General features: G+C 42.5%; 1 protein-coding gene across 1 annotated transcript in view; it reads left to right on the top strand.

Moving 5' to 3' along the window:
- Positions 1-18862, top strand: part of sdk2b (sidekick cell adhesion molecule 2b) — a 939592-nt gene that overhangs the window by 599060 nt on the left and 321670 nt on the right. The window contains exons 4-5 of the mRNA XM_078225548.1: positions 2547-2694; positions 16705-16838. Coding sequence (XP_078081674.1) covers positions 2547-2694; positions 16705-16838 — 282 coding nt within the window. The remainder of the gene's footprint in view (positions 1-2546; positions 2695-16704; positions 16839-18862) is intronic.

Raw genomic sequence — 18862 nt, 5'->3', positions numbered from 1 at the left:
TCCTCATACTACTAAACAACATACGGCATCACGTAGGGAAGATATCCTTCAAAGTCAATGAGATGAAAAAGCAGCTGAGGAAAATCTTCATAATTGTTAATATTTATGTGTTTTTAAACATTTCCATTTAAGTCCGTTCAGAAATGAGCAGTTTTACAGTGAAAAGAGTAAAATTATTTAGTGTTAGTTTTAAATGCACTCTCAGAGAGAGGATATTTGTGTGGTGGAGAATGGAGCACGTCTTCAACCACTGCCGGCTTCTTGCATTCTTGGATCAGAATTAGAGCAGACTAAATGGAGCCAAACCTCCCTGCGACTCAGCAAAGGTCCAACCTCAGGACATGGGCCTACTGCATCACGGTGATTTTTATTTCCCACAAGTTACCAACAGTTTCTGTAAGATCGATGCTGGAGTTTATGCACCTCCTCCAGCTTTATTTCATCTCATCCTGTCAATGGTTAAGAAAGAAAGACTTGCATTAATAGAAGATTATCCAGTAACAGCCATTTTGCACAAGGCAAGCTCCCACAGAGAACAATGTGACAATGGCCAGATAATCTGTTTTTGCCATGTTGATTAAGGAATAAATATTGGTCAAGTCACTGAGGATAACTTCCCTGCTCCTCTTCAAAATAGTAGCTTGGGGTCTTTTAGGTTTACCTCAGAGGGCAGATAGAGCCCCGTTTTAGCTTTCATCTGAAAGACGGCATCTCCAACAGTGCAACACTCAGAATGACACTGGAGTCTCATTGTAGATTTTTGAACTAAAGTCTCTAGTGTGGGGCTTGACCCCACAAATTCAGTAACTTATTAATAACTATTTTATACTGGGAAGCCATGCCCACTTGAAACTAAACTAAGATAGCTAATAATCATTTCATAGACGTCTCCTATAATCAGTGACAGAAATTACTTCCTCTTGTCATTCTGCAATGCATTTGAATTCAAACATCAAAACTAAAAGAGCGTTTGAAACCCCGCCACACCAATCAATCATGAACTGTGTTCCTCATAAACCCCACAAATTAAGAAATATTTGATTGTCCAATACAGTGATGCAATATGGCAAATATATATGAGATGATAAGACATATGTTCAAGCCCACACATCACAAACTTCCTGATCTCACTGACTCTGGTGAGTAGATGGCAAGAAAAGGCGAAGAACCTCGCCACAGAGAGGAAATACACAACAGAAGGAGGGTTGTTGGGTGTGGTTAGAGCACCTTTTGTAAAGTTCAGTTCACCGGTTGCTTACTTGCATGCTGTTTTGGCTGTAGGTAGTGCCTGGCGAGGGTGATCAGTATTCAAGAAAAGCGGAACAGGAATTATGCTATCAGTTTATTCGACAAAAAAAGTCAGGGTCTACTATGAAATGCAATCTGGCTGGTGAGAAAGAACAAATCATTAAAATTCCTGAGTTAGTGACCATCATGTAAATTTCCAAAGTAATCCACTTTGTACACTTAAAGGGTCTATGTTCCTGCCTTATATGTTGGGAGCATCCTCTGGGCTAAACCTCCAGTGCAGTTTGTTTGATTTTTGGTGAATATAAAACACCTAATTTTTTGAATGTCTTTCTGGCATGACGTTTGCATCAACCATGTTAAAGACGATGGCAGTGCTGCTTCAATGGTGTCATTTCAAAACCGGTGTAGTAAGTCCTCAGAGGCAGAAGTCCCTTCACCAAAATCCCTTTATTTACAAGTCTGACAACAGCATACAGAGCGCTTTCAGTTAGCTGTCTATATTAGGTGTCCCAGAGGAATTGACACTCCTGGGTAAGTACAAAGCAAGAGGCTCCCTGATTGGCCTATCAATTTGGCGAGTCCATATTCTGACAGGCCAATCTCAATTCATAGAATCATAGAATCCGTACAGTACAGAAGGAGACCATTCAGCCCATCGAGTCTGCACCGACCACAATCCCACCAGGCCCTATCCCCATAACTCCTTGCAGTTACCCTAGCTCGTCCCCCTAACACTAAGGAGCAATTTAACGTGGCCAATCCACCTAACCTGAGTTTGGGAGGAAACTGGAGCAAACCCACGCAGACAAGGGGAGAATGTGCAAACTCCACACAGACAGTGAGAAGCTGGGGATCAAACCCGAGTCCCTGGCGCTGTGAGGCAGCAGTGCTAACTACTGTACCACCGTGCCACCCTAAATTGCCTGATTGAAGTCATTACAACCAGATTTCATGAGATGTGGCAGCAAAGCAGAGCTATTCGCTACCACTTATTTACCCCCTTCTTCCAATTGAAACACTCTTGGCCTCTGCTTCACACTTCCTCATGCCTAGGATCACCAACCCAACATGAACACTCACTGATATCAGGCATGTCAAACTGCTCTGTGATTGCACATGTCCACTTGTTTTCTCACTCCATATTGCAATGCACAGAATGTCCAGACTATTGTTCTTCTTGAAGTTATACCCAAAAATGCCAAGGCTTCTCAATGATTTTTGCATTGAATTGCAGAATATACAGCACAGAGCAGAACATCTGAACCATACTGTTTATAAATACTGTTTTTTTTTAGATATGGCAAACTTCGAGAATGGTGAAAAATATCTAAGTGTATCCCAGGGAAATGCTGCTGTTGTCAAGGCACCTAGAATTTCTACCTTCCCCCGACCACAAGTCACATGGTTCAGAGATGGCCGGAAAATCTCACCCAGCAGTCGCATGTAAGTTTTAACAAGATGACCTTGATGTTATATATTTGAATTTAAAGCGACATTAATGTTACATTAAATAATGTCCTCACTTTGATATTAAAAAAAGAGGTTTGATGCACTTTCAATCTTTTGGTTATGTCTGTTTTAATTGGGTCTAATTTCAACGCACTCAAAGCTCAAGTCAAGCTCATGCCTTCTTCTGTTTGAATGCTGAATGCTGGTGGCATGATTAGGACAGGTTACTGAGCCTGTCAGTATGAGAGAGCTGAATAACATTCAGTGAGGTGCAGTCATTAACCCGGCTGTGCCTCAACGTCAATTGTTTATGTTAATTCAACTCCCTCACACTGTCAAGACAAGTGAAAAGCATGTTAATGATAATCTTTGGTAATTGTGTAGTTTTTAAAATCAGTACTAATGGTGAAACACTTTATAAATGTAAATTAATTATTTAAAAACAGCTGCTCTTTCTTCCACCCCTGGGATGGGAGAAAGAGTAGGAAATGTTAACATATAACTAAATATATATATTTTTGGATTAACTAGGTTACTGTAAATCTGGATCATTTGTCTTGATTATTCAACAGAAACCATTGTATAACAAAATAATATTATTTAGGTTCCTGCATCTGTAGTAGAAAATATGGATTAATCGAGGTTCATAAAAATGCATGATAGTAAAACAATTGTTGTTTACAGTCCCTCTAAGGAGATGGAAGAGAAGTATGGTACTATCTCTTGCTCCCTAACACATTGCGTGCAAGTACTGCAAAACTATTTCTTTATATATAAAGTCATACATTTGTGCCTCATCGTTTCATTATCATCAATTCCCCTGCCAGATACTTTCCAGAAGATCACTGGTAGAATTCCAAACGGCAGTGGCTAATAGCTTTCCATGACATCCCTGCTTCATTTGTTCCTGATATATGTTGAATATCTGAACTTGTGTTTTCCCTCTCAATTATATTTTTGTATTATGTTGAATTTTAGAATTTTGAATTGCATGGTTGCTGCATTTCCTATCGATATCCTGTTTTAATGAGTTTTCCTTCCGATGGTTCAGCATTCTTATTTATATTATCTTTTGCATTCATATCCATTCAGGCTAGTAAGTAGCCTGGCAGATTTTTACGATATGGACTATATGTGTGTTTTTAAACCACTGGCTTTTGAATATGCATAAATTGATAACTTCAAAATAGGCTCGCATTTAAATCTCCTGAAACTAAGTACGTATGTAATAAATATGTACCTTTCCAAAGGGGTGTATACATTACAGATGTTGGGTACTGTGGATGTTCCCTTCTGCACAATGCACAATTCTTCCATCCAGTTTCCTTCACCATAGTTGAAAAGGAAATGAACACAGTTTCCACAGTGATCATGGATCATTTGCTGTAATCACTTTGCTTTCGTTGTTTCATTTTATAACCTGACCTCTGGTGATTTTATCTGGATATTGGACAGAAGTAAGAATGCATTCATAGTTATTAAAATGAGAGAGTTGAGCATTCTGTTTGCTGGAGATGATACTGGATTGAGTAAAATCTGCACCCGGAGAACCACCAAAGCCTTTTCCAGAAAGCGTGGCGCAGCAATTGAAGAACAGTTAATGCTGCAGCTTGCTGGGCATGACCATTTCCAGTCAGTCCTGTGCTTTTGGAGGAAGTCTCTGGCAGAATGTGTTTGCTCCCTAATGTACATTGAGAAATAATGCTATACTTTGAATGTTAAAATCTCATTTACACGGGCTAATATGTGCACAGGCTGATTTTACTTGCTGGTTGTGTCTTGCAGTGACACAAAGGGTGCAATCTTACCAGTTTGCTGCGCCAGTTGATTGGCATGGCAAACTGATACATTTGCGGGCAAGGATCAAAAAATCTATTCTCACCGGGCATGAGCCCCTTTTCTATCCTCCCGCCCGGCGCAGTTTTGCCGGTGAGATCGGCTTCGCGTCCAAGTGGGAGTATGGCTTGAATGGGGGTGGGGCCATGACAGGGGGACATGTACAAAGACAAGGGGGCATATGCGGGGAGGGCCTATGCAAGGAGATGGTCGGGCAAGGGAGGGGACTAGTCAAGCGGGAAGGGCAGGGAGCTCTGCAAAGGAGGGCTATTCGGGAGGGGCTATGGAAAGGGAGGGCGTGCAGAGGGGTATTCGGCACGGTGGTGGCATGCAGGGGCGGGGGACAGAAGGGGTTTGCCAGGGGACTCATCAGGAGGATCCCAATGTCCAGCAATCCATTTTGGTGTGGGGGGAGAACATGTCCCCCTGTCATAGGGAGAACATGATGTGGGGAGGTCTGATGTCCGTGGGGGGTGGGGAGGCAATAGGAGAAGGTCTCCCACTGGGAAATAAGGGTACATTTCGCAATAACGCCGGAGAACCCTGCAGCCAGCTTCACTACCTTACTGAGGCTCCATCCCCCTCCCGATTGGTACAAACCTCCCTGCCGTCAGCAAAATTGACAGTGGGCAGAATCTTCTGGCCGTTCACGCCGGTGGGATTTTCTGGTTCTGCTGCACTGAATAGAGATTTGGCTGAGTGCCAAATTCTCCATCTTCGCCTGCAGCTGCAGTGGGGCGTGAACGATCGATAAGATCGTGGCCAGAATGTGGGAAGATTGCAGTGCCGAACTTTGCCCAATAAACCGTGTGGAACACTCCCCTTTTCAGACTTTTATGACACTTGGAATTTTTTTGGAAGATTGCCCCCAGGATCTACATAATTAGATTATGTAGATAGAAATGTAGATAGGAAATAGAATGGTCCATGAAGATATGTGATGTACAGCAAGGAGACGCTATGGAATGAATCCTGATGACTTGATGATGTATATTATCTGCTGTGCTGCTGAATCCCACAAACAAGCACCTTGATCTAGTGAGTTAACTAAATGGGAGTGATGCATAGCGATGGTGTTTATGGATAGGTAGGGAAAAGGAAAAAAAAACGCAGTCCACTGTGGTTAGAAGATCCACTGACCTCCGCTGGAAAGTTTATGACAGTGGTGGCACAGTGGTTAGCACTGGTGCCTCACAGCGCTTGGGACCCGGGTTCAATACCGGCCTCGGGTCACTGTCTGTGTGGAGTTTGCACATTCTCCCTGTGTCTGCGTGGGTTTCCTCTGGTGCTCCAATTTCCTCCCACAGTCCAAAGATGTGTAGGTTTGGTTGATTGGTAATGCTAAATTGACCCTAGTGTCAGGGGATTAGCAGGGTAAATATATGAGGTTACAGGAATAGGGCCTGGGTGGGATTGTGGTCGATGCAGACTCGACGGGCCGAATGGCTTCCTTCTGCACTGTAGGGATTCTAGTGCCTGAGATGAAAACAGGATCAGATTCAACTTTGATATATCCACTGTCAAATATACTGATTGTAGTCATATTCAAATAAAGTCTTGTGTCAGGTACCATTGGGCTGCTGGTATCCATGGAGCCAAATGCCAATGAAAGACAGTGTTTGCAGCAGAATAGTAAGTGGGAGAATGTTGAGGCAAAAGATTCAAACCAATCCTTTAGGCAGATGGAGGTTAAGCAGGTTATCTGACCAACCAACAGTGATTTTGTAAAAGTGCTGTTTACCATTGAGTTACATTTTATTCAACAACAACCAACACTGTGAACGCCTTTCTATGTCATTATTAACTGCTGCTTTTAGTTGTTCTTCTCCCTCATCCTGGAAGTTACTTTGTCTATTATTCAGCCTCCAATCGGGCCAGCCATATAAATATTGTGGCTCCAGGTCTGAGGCTGGGAATTCTGTGGAGAGTAATTCACCTCCTGACTCCCAGAGCCTGTCACCAGCTACAAGGCAAAGGTCCAAAGTGCGATGGAATACTCTCCACTTGCTTGGGTGAGTGCAGCTCCAACAGCACTCAAGAGGTGTGACAGCATCCAAGACAAAGCAGTCCACTTTTTTGGCATGCCATCCACCACCTCCATCAATGATGCACCGCAACAATTCAACAAGGCACCTTAAGCAGCACATTCCAAACCCATGACCTTTACCACCTGGAAGGATAAAGTCAGCAGATATCTGGGAACACCACCATATGCAGGTTCCCCTCAGCATCCCAAAGTAGAATCATATCACTGTTCCTTCACTATTATTGGGTCAAAATCCTGGAACTCCCTTCCAAACAGCACTGTGGGTGCACAACATCACATAGACAACAGCGGTTTGAGAAGGTGGCTCAACCTCATCTCTTTAAGAGCAATTAGGAATAGGCAATAAATTCTGGACTATCCCGTGAATGAATAAATAATCAAAAAAGTATGTGAAAACTCAAAAGATTTCATTAAATGCATTTATACTTTCCTGTAACATTGCACTGAATTAATATTCATAGAAGTTTAATGGAAAAAGTCTCAGATAATTCTGACTAGAATTCAGTTGGTAATTTGAAAAGTGGCATCAACTGTAGCGGTGTCCTAAACACAGAATTTTAATAAAGGCATACACATTCTGGGCAAATTAATTTTTTTGCGCAGTTAAACTGAGACTGTTAAGTCTTATCAGGACTGCACTCAATAGAGAGAGGAAGAGGTGCAACATGACAAAAAGGATTTAACATTAAAGTTATCAGGCTGTTGCAGACATCTATCTTTGTTAAGCTGTCATTTTACCATGAAAAGCCGGAGACGAGCGTTGCTGTCCTAAGTGTCAGCAGTTACATTCAGGCCACATTATTCAATACTTCATGCAGTGCTGAGTGCTTTGTTTAACATTACAACATTACTCAACTTTGTGCTGATGTGTCCTTGCAATTGTGTGTGTGTGTGTCTGTGTGTGTGCGTGCGTGCGTGCGTGTGTGTGTGTGCGCGCGTGTGTGTGTGTGTGGCATTATCAAGCTGGAAAATGGAAATTTCCATCCAGTGACAAAACAAGAATCTCTGCTGAAATGTGTCAGGTATCAAACACAATGTAGTGTACCACAAACATTGACCTGTGAAGAGGTCCAGCCAGAGACCCGGTACCAATCTGACATGTTCTTTACACATGCATTCTTGTTTGCTTTCTCCATGTTTGTAATTTTCTGAATGAAACAGTTGACTATGCTTCGACAGAACTGGCCCAATTTGTTGACAAAGGACATGCAAAAAAGTGGGTGGATGCTTCGTAGAAGATGTGCTAGTTTTATCCCTGGCACAGTGATTAGCACTACTGCCTCATAGCGCTAGGGACCTGGGTTCGATTCCCAGCTTGGGTCACTGTCTGTGCGGAATCCGTACGTTTTCTCTTGTCTATGTGGGTTTCCTCTGGGTGCTCTGGTTTCCTCCCACAGTCTGAAAGACGTGCTGGTTAGGTGCATTGGCCATGCTAAATTCTCCCTCAGTGTACCCGAACAGACGCTGGAGTGTAGCGACTAGGGGATTTTTCACAGTAACTTCATTGCAGTGTTAATGTAAGCCCACTTGTGACACTAATAAATAAACTTTAAACTTTATTCCCACAGAAGAAAACATAGACCGAATAACAAGTTTAACATTGGTCAGGGCCATTTAATATGCTGATGTGACATCAATAATCTAATAGAACCAGAGAAACGTTATGGCACAGAAAGAGGCCATTCAGCATTGCGCTAGCTGAGAAAAAAATTAGCCGCCTACTCTAATCTCATCTTCCAGCATCCAGTCCATAGCCTCGCAGGTTTCAGCACTTCACGTGTAGACCCAGGTATCTTTTAAATGAATTGCGGGTTTCAGTCTCAACCACCAATCCAGGCAGCAAATTTCCGACACCTACCACCCTCTGTATGAAAAAGCTTTTCCTATCATTCCCTCTAATCTTTCTACCAATCACCTTACATCAGCCCCTGCTGAAAGGCCTCTCCACTAGGGGAACAAAGTTTTCCCTGTCATTCTTCCCGTGTCTGCATGGGTTTCCTCCGGATTGCTCCGGTTTCCTCCCACAGTCCAAAGATGTGCGGGTTAGGTGGATCAGCCATGCTAAATTGACCCTAATGTCAAGGGGGTTAGCAAGGTAAATATGTGGGTTACAGGGATAAGGCCTGGATGGAATTGTGGCTGGTGCAGACTCAATGGGCCGTATGGTTTCCTTCTGCACTGTAGGGATCCTACTCTATTTGGGCCCCTCATGATTTAGTACACCTCGGTCAAATCACCCCTCAGCCTCCTCTGTTCTAAGGATTACAACACTAGCCTACATATTTTTTTCCTCATGACTGTAATTTCCAGCCCTGGCAACTTTCTTGTAAACTTCTCCTGCACTCTCTCCAGAGCAATTATGTCCTTCCTGCAATGCGGTGACCAGAACAGTACACAAAAATCCAGCTGTGGCCTTACCAGCATTTTATACAGTTCCAGCATTACATCCCTTCTTCTGTATTCTGTACCTCATGCAATAAAGGAAAGCATTCCATATACCTTCCTTACCACCTTGTCCACCTGTGCCGCACATTAATGGACCAGTCGACATGCACTCTCATTTTGTCTGCCCCTCATAATATCTTCCTGTTTATTGAGTATTTCCTTGCTTTGTTCGCCCTCCCAAAATGCATAACCTCATATTCAATCATAGAAGACAATCATAGAATCCCTACAGTGCAGAAGGAGGCCATCCAGCCCATCAAGTCTGCACCGACCACGATCCCACCCAGGCCCTATTCCCATAAACCCACATATTTACCTTTGCTAATCCCCCGACACTAGGGACAATTTAGCATGGCCAATCAACCTAACCTGCAATACAACAGGCCGTAGGGCCTGTTGTGTGCTGTAGTTTTCTATGTTCTATGTTTCTATCTTTGGACTCTGGGAGGAAACCGGAGCACCAAGAGGAAACCCACGCAGACACGGGGAGAATGTGCACACTCCACACAGACAATAGCCCGAGGCTGGAATTGAACCCACGTCCCTGGCGCTGTGAGGCAACAGTGCTAACCACTGTGCCACTGTGCCGTCCCTGATTCCACTGGATTGAATTCCATTTGCCATTTTTCCATCCGCTCCAACAAAACATTGATATGATTGTGGAGTCCACAGGTTTCCTCTTCACCATCGACTACACATCTGATTGTTGTGTCATCTGCAAATTTCCAAATCATGCCTCCCACATTTGAGTCCAAATCATTAATATATATCACAAACAGCAGGGGACCCAACACTGAACCCTGTGGAACTTCACTAATGATGGAGAAATTTGGATTTAAGGAATTTTTTTACTCGCTGCCGATAAAAATGTTGGTTCACAGAGCAACTGTGCGCCAACTTCAATGCTTTGCTCTCCTTGTTTAGTTTACTTCACTGGGTTCTGTTTTCCATAAAGCACAGAATTGAAAACACTGAGGACTACTGTACAAAGTCAGCACAAGAATGCCAGACAGAGCAACTGGGTAGTATTTGGATATTGTACAACTAACATGATGTGAGCCTCATTTGTAGCCACCCAGAAATGAACCCAGTGAACCTAGCAATACTTTGCAAGGTTCATGAAAAATATGTCTCCATTGCCACTGAAACAGCAAAGGTTGCATTAGATGCAATTTATGAACATGTAAGTGCCGTCACATTTAGATAAGGTGCAAAGTGTGTACAATGATTTTAAATTTGCTTAGCCTGTGCTTAATAGAAGGTCTGATTTTAAATTCTATCATAAACAAGTTATATTAAGTGGGATGATAATCACTTCACGTCACTGTAATGCTCTAAAGAGCCTAATTCTTCTAAATTTATAAAAGACAATTAAAGATTATTAAATTGAAGTTTTTAATGGTAATTAGTCCTCCAGTAATTACCCAGGCTCCTGCCCACCACCACTTCCAATCTCAAAAACTCACACCATCATTTCCAAATACAGCAAAACTCTTGTATTGAAATTATTCCACATTTCATGAGTTAGCTAATTACATCCAATGATTGACATTTCTACGAAATTGAGAGCTCAGCTAATTTAAGTTACATTCATAAACATTAATTACATTTATAATGTTATGTAAAAGATAGCTGCATCGCAAAAGGAAAGGAGCAGCATAGCTGAACAAAATACCGTGGCTGTGTGATTTACAGTGACCTGCTGATTGGGCCATTCTGTCCTGAGGCCACATATATTGCAGCTTGGGGGGATTTACTCTGATCTGCAAGCTATAATATCCTGCTAACTGAGATGAAATTAGTTAAGATGATCATTTAAGTTTCAATCAGCATGTCACACAATTTAATTTTCAGGAGCAATTGAATAAAGTGTTGTAAATATTCCTGCAGATGAGCATCTAAGATGTCGAACCAGTTCCAAACAGTTGTTTTCATATTATCAGGTTAGCAATGAGGAATTGACTTATTGTTGCAGTTATGATGGCCACAAAGGACATAGGGAACATAGGAATTAGGAGCAGAAGTGGCCAAATGTAGCCCTTTGAGCCTGCTCTGCCATCCAATCAGATCATGGCTGATCCCTCCCTGATTTCAAATCCACCCCCCCCCCCCCCCCCCACACCTGTTCCCTATACCTCCTTATCTCTTTTTTTATTAGAAATATATCTATCTCCTTCTTGAAACCATTCAATGATTCAGACTCCCCCGCGCTATGGGGTAGCGAGTTCCACAAATTCACCACCCTCTGCGAGAAGTAGTTCCTCCTCAACTCAGTTTTAAATTTATTGCCTCTTAACCTATACCTGTAACCTCTTGTTCGAAATTGCTCCATAACAGAAAACATTTGGTCTACATTTACTTTATCAATCCCTTTTAAAATTTTATATTCCTTGATCAGATCCCCCTCGGCCTTCTAAACTCCAGTGAGTATAAGCCCGAACTGTTTAACTGTAGACAGTTACGGTTACATGGGTAAGATGAGTATAGAGGGATTTGGGTCAAATGGGGGCAATTGGGACTAGCTTAGTGGTAAAAACTGGACAGCATGGACAAGTTGGGCTGAAGGGCCTGTTTCCATGCTGGAAACCTCTATGACTCTGTGATTCTCCTCATACCTCAACTATTTCATCCTTGGAATCAATCTAGTGAACTTCCTCTGAACCGTCTCCAATGCCACTACATCCTTCCTCAAATAAGGAGACAAAAACTGGACACAATACTCCAAATGTGGCCTCACCAACACCCTATACAATTGCAACAACACTTCTCTTTTATACTCCAGTCCCTTTGCAATAAATGCCAACATCCCATTTGCCTTCTTGATTACATGCTGCACCTGCTTACCGACTTTCTGTGATTCATGAACATAGACACCCGGATTCCTCTGCCTGGGGATTATTGGTAGAGCTCTCTGTGGGCTTCATGGAGTACGACCTTCCTTATTGAGTCAATGGCAGTTTGCCCAATGAGAAGAGGACAGTTGATGGTTTATAAGTCTGCCGCTCAACCCGGACGGGTGTTGTAGGTCCCGAGACTGTTCAGCTGTAAACCGTGGGTGTGGCTCTTCTCTTGCTCCACAATAAAGGGTGACAGGAAACTGGTGTTTGGCTGAATTACTACATCGGAGATGAGGAGAAAACATTTTTTCTCTATCTCTTCCTGTGACAATCTTTGTAAGTCAAGAATATTCTCCAATATGAAAAAGCCTTTATGCCCCTTTTTGGGAAACTTTGAACCCTATACCAGTGGTGAAGACAGGGCCCAATATATACAGCACATGCTTTACTTCTTCCGTGCTAACATTGAAGAGACGAAAAACAAAAGGTGAAATTGCTGATGGCATGCAGGACTCTGACTTTCAGCGTGATAAAAGTCTAACCTATATGGATTCCCCGATTCTAAAACTTTTACTGAGCTAATAGGTTTGATGAGAAACCACCACAACCCAAAAACCTCTGAAATCCTCCAGAGATATCACTTCGACATGACTGGGAGAACTCCTGGGGCACCTATCACTAAGTTCCTGGCTAGGTTGTGAAAGTTATCAGAACATTGTGAATTTTGACCACCTCTTAATGAAACGTTATGAGACAGATAGGTATGTGGCATAAATGACCTAACTACCCAAAAGAAGCTGTTAGCAGAACCCAATTTGGACTTAAAAAACAGTTAATGAAATAGCCTTTTCACTTGAGAATGTAGAAAAAAGGGCTCAGGAGCGACATGGGGCCTGGTTCCTTCATCAACATTGGAAGATGTTGTGAATTTTTGGGGACTTTGCCAGTGTCCATAATCCTGGACCCAAAAAGATCCAACCTTATCTAAAATAAGACACATGATCCTATATGGTGGATTCCAAGGACGACCCTCCAAAGAAATGAAACCCTACCTTATTAAGCTTAGTGTTGAGGACGGGATCATTCTTTAGAGGTCTTGAGTAATAGTTTCCCCCCACCCCCGGACAACGTCCAATATTCGGAAATACATAATGGCCACCCTGGAGTAGCAAAAATGAAAATGCTGGCGAGGTGTTACATCTTGTGGTCCGGTCTTAGACTTGGTGAAGCAATGTGACATGCCAGAAAAATCAAAAATCCCCTCCCTCAGCCTCCCTACACCCATGGGAGTGGCCTGGCAGAACACAGGGGTACATGTGGATTTTGCGGGGGCCCTTTATGCATTACATATTTTTAAACATGGTAGATGCACACTTCAAATCGTTGAAGCTGCACTGCATGAGTTCCACGACTATTCAGGCTACAACCAAAAAATTAAGACAAAGCTTCAATACACATGGAATACCAGACGTCTTGGTTTCTGACATGGAAGCTCACCCAGTGAGAAGCAGAGAGTGGGGGTTTGTAAACCAGCTGTTCAACCCAGACCGTTGTTGTAGGTCCTGAGGGGTAGACTGTCTCGCTGTAAGCCGCAGGTGCAGCTCTTCTCTCAGTACACAATAAAGGGTTTTTGGTGGCGGGAAACTGGTGTTTGGCTGAATTGCTACAGTTACACTGCCAGCTTCTCAACTGCTCCTCACTGTGCCCTTGTGACAAGTCCATCTACTGGTCCCAAAGGAAACCATTTCTGATGTGAACAAAGAATCTTAATGTGCCCTTATTCCAATTATACAGACTTGTTCATCTAATATAATATGTTCTGTATATAAAACAGCTCAAATAGAACCAATTCTGTCACAGACTTGGCTACATGTGTGCTTTTGATTAAGCTTTCTTTTCTGGCCACTAGAACTTCCACGATGATTGGAAAGGGTCCATGCAGGCAAAGGATATGGAAGGAAAAAAAGAAGGCAGAAAAATAAACAGTTGGTGTTACTGAACTTAATAAAACATAAAACTGTTTCAATGCTACTATCTCTGGAGGTTCCAGACAAAACTAATTGATTATAGGAATGTAGGTAGTCCTGCAATGTCACTTAGTTTATCTTATGGTACAAACACTGATTCTGTCCTGCCAACAAACACCCTGACTTGAACAAGAAGCTTTTCAAGGTAAACATACAATGGGATAATTGGGCCGTAACTTGAGAGCTCCAGGACTGTGTAACTAAGGGTACCTCAAAGATGTGCTGGGGAACCCCCACCACCCCAGAAGGTCCAAGGTAAGGGTTTCACAGCAATTCCACCCCTCCACAGGACCTGCTCCTGAGCCCCAAACTACTACCTCCGACACCCATCCCCCCATGGAACAGCCAGCCCCACCCCCCCACCCCCCATTTATGGAACTCCCCTCTTTCCCCTCCCTCCCCTCCAACCACATGAGAAGTTCCCACGACCACTATCCCAGGCACAGCCCGACTGGCCAGCACTTGCACCCTTGGACTGACCAGCATCCCACCGCGAATTCTAACCAGTTACCTGACAAACAAGTCTTCTGCCTGGCTCGAAAGTGGCAGGACTTTTAAACTACGCCAGCCAGTGCATAATAAAGGGGCTTGTCCTCCTTTATCCGATTGTGCAGCAGGCCTCACGGAGCACATTGCTCTGCACAGTTCATCACCTGGCCTGAGTCGGAGGACAGGTGAGACAGCATCAACAAAATTTCAAGGTAAGAAAGTAGGAACGGAGTAGCAATCTGATTCTGCCAACCCACAGACGTTCAGGTAAGTTCTGAAGCAAAATAAAATGTTCCTCAATGATATAACTTTTAATCGTGAGTACATCATGTGGCTGATCTATTTCTATATGAGCTAGGTGCAAGAGCATTCATCAGAACACTATCTTATTGGGATAAAATATTTTTGTTTAGTGTTTTACATCAAATATATTTAAATACGCTAAGATTCTAAATGAACAATTAAGTGAGAAATTATATAACATTTTGGAAGTTTTTTTTATTCATTCATGGGACATGGGCGTCGCTGGTTGGTCAGCATTTATTGCCCATCCCTAGTTGCTCTTGAGAAGGTGGTGGTGAGCTGCCTTCTTGAATCGCTGCAGTCCATGTGCTGTGGTTTGGCCCACAATGCCGTTAGGGAGGGAATTCCAGGATTTTGACCCAGCGACTGCGAAGGAATGGTGATATATTTCCAAGTCAGGATGGTGAGTGACTTGGAGGGGAACTTGCAGGTGGTGGTGTTCCCATGTATCTGCTGCCCTTGTCCTTCTAGATAGAAGTGGTCATGGGTTTGGAAGATGCTGTCTAAGGGTCCTTGGTGAATTGCTGCAGTGCATCTTGTAGATAGTACACACTGCTGCTACTGAGCGTCGGTGGTGGAGGGAGTGGATATTTGTCGATGTGGTGCCAATCGAGCGGGCTGCTTTGTCCTAGATGGTGTCAAGCTTCTTGAGTGTTGTTGGAGCTGTACCCACAAGTTTGATATATTTTCCATGCACTTGGTAGAAATTCAGATCCAGGCAGAAAATAAATCATGGTGCAGGTGGTTAAGTGTTTAACATTTAACCCCCACAATTTTCATGGAATCATGCCAGCTTTTAAAGCACGCATGGATCACAATTTCTCAGAGGTGATATGAACCATATTTTGGATGAGGGAACCTTTTGAAAAAGTTCAGAAGTTCTCACCCATGACCTCTATGCCAACAAGTGCCCTTCTACCCACCTCCATGACCTCTCATAGCCTTCATGCCAAGCTATGGCCCTCCACCCACCTTCCCCTTGACCCCTCATAGTCTCTATACCAAGCTGTGGCACCTCTGTGCCACATTCACCAATTATATATTTTGTACCAAGCCAATAAACCCTATCGTAACAATGGCATGTATGAAAAAAGATTTTTTAAAAACCATTCATACATAACTTGAAAAATTTCCTTTCACTACAGCCCTATAAAAGTATCAATAGCAGAGAGTCCTGACATCCATTAGATTGTTGGAGCAGCTGCGTGCAAGGAAAACATTGCTTGATTGACAGTACTTGTTCTCTGATCCATTCTGTCTATTGCACAATGTTTATTTGTAGAAGATAAATAGATGTCAAGTCTTTGCAATTTCTTCTACCAATACGTTAAATGGTCTAGGTGATTGACACTTTTGTAGGACAGTACTGGAGTTTTTTTGAAAAAGTCGAAAGTAATACATGAATGACTTCTTTAAAAAACCTTTTCACACATCCTATCATTTCTATAGGGTTCATGTGCGAATGGGAAAGGAAATGGCATAGATTCGCACGGAGGTTATAAGGCCCCATGGGAGGTGGGTAGAGGGATATAACTTATCATGGAGGATATGAGGGTCCATGGGAGTTTAGGGGCATGAAGTGGCATGATTTAGCATGGATGGGGAATGGGGAGTGTGGGGGAGTGTTGAGGTAGAGAGGGGACTAGAGGATTGTTCTTTGTTTTACTGTCATTATTACAACTGGGGCAAAGTCCTAGAGCACTGAGGCGGGCCTCTTAAACTGCCCACTTAGCAGCCCATTGACTGCCTCTGACCTCTTTCCAGGGATGGCAGGCCCGACGGCAGTTAGCACCTGCCCCTTGAGAATGAAAATCCCATCCTTGCTCTTTCTTCCAAGAACATTGAGGCAAGCTGGGAAATATCATCCTGGCTCCAGGATGAAAATCCAGCTCAATGTCTCTGCGACTCCAGACCATTATGTGCAGAAAAAAAAAACTAACAGTCTTGAAAGACAACATGAGAAGATTTTATTTTTTGTAAGCCTGCCCATTTTAAATTTATCCCCCATTTGTCCCAACAGAGCTATTACAATGGAAAACACACTCGTCATCCTGTCGACAGTGGCCCCCGACACTGGAAGATACTACGTCCAGGCGGTAAATGACAAAAATGGAGAAAACAAGACCAGCCAGCCCATTACCTTGACCGTGGAAAGTAAGTGACATTGAGGCTGAAACTAATTTGTGAATAGCTAAAATCCATCAGTGAGTGTAATGATGAATGAAACCAGCACAACATCCACACTAAACGAATGCTAAAGTCACAGTATGTTACGCACAAGCCCGTGTCAAGCATGTGTCAAGAATCCTGCAATAAAATATCACCTCAGGCCAAACCTAATCAATATGCCATATGATGAATGAAATCTTAAAATGAAAAAGTCAATGCCAAGTGACACCTAATATAAGAATTCATGACTGAACCTAAAGTGAGAAATGAATCCGTTATCAATAGGTGATATTCGTCATTAATCAACGTTGCATTAATATCTCTGTAATTGATCTCCACTTGCAAGATCGTAATTCTTTGATGAGGAACTAAAAAATATCTCCCATTTTCCAAATAATGCGTAAATATTGACTGACAGTGAAATTTTTAGAGATGGTGTTTTATAATATAGTCATCAAAATCACCTTCATGATCTCTTAATTTTTTGCATAAATTGCATTTACATGAACATAATCATCTTATTGTTAACGTCATACTGTCTGTACCAGAGGATTAATAATTCATCTGAGATTTCTGTTATCCACAAGTAATTTAAATAGTACCTATCCTTTTGCTTCAAACACACGTTTCCATGCAGCCTCCTACTCAACACAATCCCCTTAATAATCATTGCTATTCATAGTGTTTTACTATAAATCAATAAATAGTGCAATGAAGCATTTCAGAACCCTGAGTTCTGTTCATTAAAGCAGCCAGCTCCCCACTGGTAAGTTACAGGTATGGAACAGGAAATTTAGCAGCAAGCCAGCGATTATGGATAATGAAAAATCAGTTCACCCTAAGCCAAGAACTTAACTCTATAGGTAGGGTGCGAAACAACTATTCTCAGAAAGGATTGAGCAAGTAGTCCCAAAAGAATTACTGCAGATGCTGGAATCTGAAACATAAAACAGAAAATGCTGGAAAATCTCAGCAGGCCTGACAGCATCTGTGGAGAGAGAATAGAGCCAACGTTTGACAAAGGGTAATCCTGATTCGAAATGTTGGCTCTATTCTCTCTCCACAGTGGCAGCTGAGACCTACTGAGATTTTCCAGCATTTTCTGTTTCTGACTCCCAAAGGAATCTAGTTTATGCACCATTTTGATTTACTTTTGTTGACAAAATTAATTTTTCGTGAATTATCTCAGATTTCCCTTTTGATAGATGGGCTTATAATATACTATTTTTTTGCCTATTTCAAGTTTCCTTTTCCCTAATAAACCAATTGCACAGACATTTTTGATTGTTTAAATTGTAAATTAAATAGACTGACAAGAGAAAGGTGTTTTGAAGATTTAACTACTTCCATTGTGATTTTGCTTTGATCTTACAGTGTCTGTTCAGTAGATTTGTATCCCAGGTTTACTTTGCAGAATAATAAACCTGCCCCTTTTGAGAGACCCAGGGCAGAATTTTACCGACACGTCTGCCCGAGGTTCGTACGATCCTGCCCAAGGCCAATGGAAAATGCCGTTCTCCAAGCCTTGCCCGCCGCCGGAATCGGGGCGGGCGTGCCGGTAAAATCCCGGCACCAGTGTAGAATGTGTTAGAGTAAAATAGAATGGTTGAAAATTGGCATGACAAATAAATTCTGAGTAGACAGCATTCAATGTTTTTTTATTCAAACATGGGACATTGGCATTGCTGGCTGGCCAGCATTTATTGCCCATCCCTAGTTGCCCTTGAGAAAGCGGTGGCGAGCTGCCTTTTTGAAATGCTGCAGTCCATGTGTTTGATCCACAATGCTGTTTCGGTCAAAATCCTGGAATTCCCTCCCTGCAACTGCGAAGGAACAGGGATATAACAGTGGCTTGGAGGGAAACTTTCAGGTGTTGCTGTTCCCATGCATTTGCTGCCATTGTCCTTCTAGTTGGAAGTGGTCACGAGTTTGGAAGATGCTGCTTATGATTTTTTTTCTTCCATTATTGTTTTTGTGTTATATAATTTATTTTTACTTGGATTGGATTG

This window comes from Mustelus asterias, chromosome 12 (genome assembly GCF_964213995.1).
Source record: "Mustelus asterias chromosome 12, sMusAst1.hap1.1, whole genome shotgun sequence".
NCBI lineage: Eukaryota > Metazoa > Chordata > Chondrichthyes > Carcharhiniformes > Triakidae > Mustelus > Mustelus asterias.
This window is presented reverse-complemented; position numbering and strand designations above follow the sequence as displayed.